This window comes from Corylus avellana, chromosome ca6, assembly GCF_901000735.1.
Source record: "Corylus avellana chromosome ca6, CavTom2PMs-1.0".
Lineage (NCBI taxonomy): Eukaryota > Viridiplantae > Streptophyta > Magnoliopsida > Fagales > Betulaceae > Corylus > Corylus avellana.
In genome coordinates this window covers 20,949,807-20,954,443 of record NC_081546.1, presented here as the reverse complement: position 1 = coordinate 20,954,443, position 4,637 = coordinate 20,949,807, and the positions used below count along the sequence as shown (strand labels likewise).

Here is a 4,637-nt window from a genome sequence, read left to right as displayed (position 1 = left end):
TATTGATTAATTTTCTATGCAGACCGTATCCGCGGGGGGCACTCCTCCAACTCGAGCGGAAAGTTACATCAAGACTCACACATACAAAGAAGGTGGCTATCCGAATGACGTGGTCAGGGAAAGATGTGTAAGTACTCAAGCATATATATTTTGATAAATTATTTATGATTAACGTTCCTTATACGAGATACTAACTTGTTTTTTAATGTACAGGAGAAGATGAAGGAATTGATGCCCACTGACCCTGCAAATACTGATACCGTGACGGAAGGGACGGTACGGTGGACACCTAATGACGCGTATGCTCAGGCGCATGGAAATAAGCCGGAGTATGCTGGTAGGGTCCGCCAGCTGGGTCCGAATGTGCTGTCGGTCCAGGACAGCATACATTCATACTATACACCGTCTCAGACACGGTCTCAAAATTCTTGGAGCTCCTCGTTCTCATAGATGACAAATAGAATTAGAGAACTTGAAGAGGAGCGGGCAGCACAAAAAAGTGCAATGGATAAGATGGCGAGGCAGATTGAAGCACAAAAAGCCCAGATAATAGAGAAAGATGCTACGTTTGAGGCTCGTTTCAGCCAGCTCGAGGCAATGTTCGGGTCGACGTCTGGATCTGCGCCCCCCAGAGGTAATCCTATATTTTATTTTGTTTTTCTAACAATTGTTAACTGTTAGAAGTAACTGTTACAAACCCCTAGTTACAGCGGTCCATTTTAGAACTTACGTATATTTGCATCATATTATAGAGTAATTTTTAATTTTTGTATTGATTATTATTGGTTCACAATTCATTTGCAGGTAATGCAAATTAGGAGTTGGAGAATGATTGTGTTGAGTAGAGCGCCATAGGGCTGGTCATCACTGTTTGTTAAGTTCTACATACATATTACTGTTTATTGTTTTGTATATAGTTAGATCAAACTATATGCTTGTTGAGACTAATTGAAACTTATTTCTAGTAGATACTCCAGAAATGTTTTATTGTATATTTGTTTTGCCTTGTGTTAGAACGTTTTTTTGATCTATATATATGTTTTGTTATGTGTTGTGTTGAAATGTAGTATGTGTGTTGGAATTTTGTTTGTTGGATATTGGATACATATTATTAATAAAGTTCTGTTGTGTTGGATATATATTATTGAATATTAATTTATTAATGAAGTTGTGTTGTGTTGGATATATATATTGGATATTGAATTTTGTTTAATGAAGTTGTGTTGGATATATATATTCTTGTAATTGCTGATGAACGTGGATTATGGATTGGATTAGATTGGATTATGGATAGTGGATTATATATGTCGATTATGTATGTGGATTGTGGATTATGTAGGTGGATTGTATTATGGATTTGATGGTGAATTATGTATGTGGATTGGATTGTGAATTGTGGATTATGTAGGTAGATTGGATATTGAATTTTGTTTAATGAAGTTGTGTTGGATATATATATTGGATATTGGATTTAGTTTAATGAAGTTGTGTTGGATATATATATATATACTTTTGTAATTGCTGATGAACGTGGATTATATATGTGGAATATGGATTATATAGGTGGATTATGGATGTAGATTAAGGTGGATTATGGATGTAGATTATGGATTATGTATGTGGATTAGAAATATTTGAATATTGAAATTATTGTAATTGGAATTGAAATATTAGGAATATTGGAATATCAGGAATATTGGAATTGATTATTGGAATTACTAAAAAAAATATATATATTTTTGACGTGTCAAACTGTGGGACACGTCAAAAACCACACGCACACATTTTTGACGTGTCAAAAATGGCACGTCAAAACATATTTGACGTGGCAATTTTCGCCACGTCAAAAACATTTTTGACGTGTGAATTTTTAACACGTCAAAAATGTTTTTGACGTGTGAAAAATGTCACGTCAAAAATTTTTTTGACGTGTCAAAAACTGCCACGTCAAAAAAAATTTTGACGTGCCATTTTCACAGGTCAAAAAAATTTTTTTGACGTGTTGCTAGTGACACGTCAAAAGTTTTTGACGTGTCACTGTAGACACGTCAAAAAACCCAGTTTTTTGACACCTACCCTTTTGACTGTTGATGAACGTCAAAAACGACGCGTCAAAAACCCCTGTTCAAAAAATAACCCCATTTTTGTAGTGTCACCAATCGCAACTGGATGGGTTTCTTCCTCCTTCTCCCCTTTTCCCCGAAGCGGCTAAGGTAAGCCGGATCCGATGTATATATATGCCATCATCGTTAGGGAAAACACAGTTTGACCTTTAAAATAGAAATTTCTTCTTTAAAATTGTACATTTTTAGAAAATCATTTGTATGTTTTCAAATCGTAATTTTTTGACAAAAGACAATTTTAAACAATTTATTTTTGCGATTCGGTTTAAATTCGCGTTTTTTGTCTTTGAATTTCCTTCATATTTTTTAGTATGAAATGGGGGTGTTTCGCGATTTGTCAAATTTGCCACCACCATCATCACTTTTTACTTCAAAAATTTCATAATTTTAAATTTGCCACCACCATAAAACACCCTATACAAAAATACTACAACACTACTAACGAGAGACATTTTAGCAAACACCTTATACAAATAGCATTAAATATGAAACGATAAATTTGTTAAAATACCATCTGATTCACCAAATTCAAATTAAAATTGCAGCAACCATAAACTAAGAAAAACTATTCTATTTTCATTTGTATTGTAAAAATAATTCAGATTGAGAAGATTCAACTTTTTCATGCAAACTTAAATTTAAAACTACATATATAAAGAAAAATAGAAAAACACATATAGCATATACAAGTTACGGATTTCATGACTAATAAATTAAGGACAGAAATTTAATGTATCTTTTGAATGTTTATGAACACTTGATAATATTTTAAATGGGTTAGAGGATATTTCTTTCAGAATGGTTTGCGTTGATTACTATTTTCCGAGGAGTGACGCTACAAGGAATCCGAGGAGTCGTTGATCTACAAAGTAGGTGTTGAAATTGGTGGCTCATATTAACACTAGTGGAAGGCCAAGTAGGCGAGAGCAGAGTGAACATCACGATAGTGACGTTCACGGGAGTCTATTGGCCCATCGGCATAATTAAGTTTGCTGGGGGGGAAACGATTAGGTTGAGCGGGCGCGGGGGCAACGTCCCCGCGGCACAGTACGGATATTTTGGGGATTTCCTTAATACGTACGTACAAGAAGGGTTTAAGGTTTTTCCTATATATATATATATATATATATATATATATATATTATAATGTAACCCATACTCATTAAGAGTAAAATACAGCCACCTCTCTGTGAATGTATGCACATTGCCGAACCATGTTAAATCTGTGTTTCGACTCTCTCTTAAATTTGTGTTTCGGCTCTCTCTTTTCGATTCTATATTGTTCATCAATTATTGTACACAGTAACAACAATTGGTATCAAAGCCTAATTCTACGATGGCTGGGATTGGTACATCTTCTGCGAAGTTCGACGTGATGAAGTTCGATGGATTTAGTAATTTCGAGTTATGGCAGAAACGTACCAAGGGTTTGTTGGTGCAATAAGGGATGGTGAAGGCATTATATGGGACGAAATCATAAGGGATGGCAAATATAGATTGGAAGGAACTTGAGGCTAAAGCGGTGGCTACTATTCGGTTTTGTATGGAAGATGACGTGATGTATCACGTCATGGACGAAGAATCTCCGGTGGTAGTTTGGATGAAACTGGAAAGTCGGTATATGTCAAATTCGTTGTCGAACAAGCTCTAACTAAAGCAGCAGTTGTATGGCTTGATGATGGCGGAGGGCTCAGATCTAAGCCAACACATCAACGTATTCAATCAGGTAATCGGCGATTTGAAGATAGAATAAAGCCCAAATGGCTACATTATACTCTTAGAGCATGTTTGAAATTGCATTTGAGAATTATAGTTTTTAAGTCAAAAAGTGTTTTTTGGCAAAAACTTCATTTATAAGCTTGTACCAAAAGTACATTTTGGTCATTTTTTAGCTTTTTTGACTCTTAAAAGCGATTTCAAATTTTTTTTTTTTTCTTTTTTAGCCAAACGGGTATTTTTTTGTTCAAATAGATTTTTTGAGTGTTAAATGTACTTTTAAGTCCCTCAAACATACACCGAAACAGGTCCTTATTCCTTGACATTTAGGGTGCTTTTGGGAGTGCGTTTTTTAAAAAATAATCTGTGATTTTAAACCAAATCGCAACTTTAGGGTGTTTGGGATTGCGATTTTAAAAACGCAAATTTTAAAATCGCAAAAAAATCTGCAATTTTCATAAGCTGATTAGAGGGTGCTTATTTGAAAAAGTGCGAATTTAAAACAAAATCACAATTTCTATTAAAAAGATATTTGGCGCAATAGTTACCTTTTTTAGAACGGGAATGAAAAAAATACCAAGAATACCCACCTAAAATATATTAAAACCCTTCTTTTCTTTTTTTTTTTCTTCATCCTCTCTGTCTTGTTCATCCTTATTGGTAATTTGGTCATGAAACCGCAATTATATGCTAATGTTATCCAAACACTCAATTGATAAAAAAAGTACTTTTTAGTATGTTTTACCAAACGCTTATGCGATTTTAAAAAGTAACGATTTTAAAAACACAATTTTAAAA

At 34.2% G+C, this 4,637-nt stretch overlaps 1 protein-coding gene across 1 annotated transcript in view; it reads left to right on the top strand.

Moving 5' to 3' along the window:
- Positions 1-818, top strand: part of LOC132185348 (TMV resistance protein N-like) — a 4,260-nt gene extending 3,442 nt beyond the window's left edge. The window contains exons 2-5 of the mRNA XM_059599133.1: positions 23-127; positions 214-276; positions 451-634; positions 805-818. Coding sequence (XP_059455116.1) covers positions 23-127; positions 214-276; positions 451-634; positions 805-818 — 366 coding nt within the window. The remainder of the gene's footprint in view (positions 1-22; positions 128-213; positions 277-450; positions 635-804) is intronic.
- The last annotated feature ends 3,819 nt before the right edge of the window (positions 819-4,637 follow it).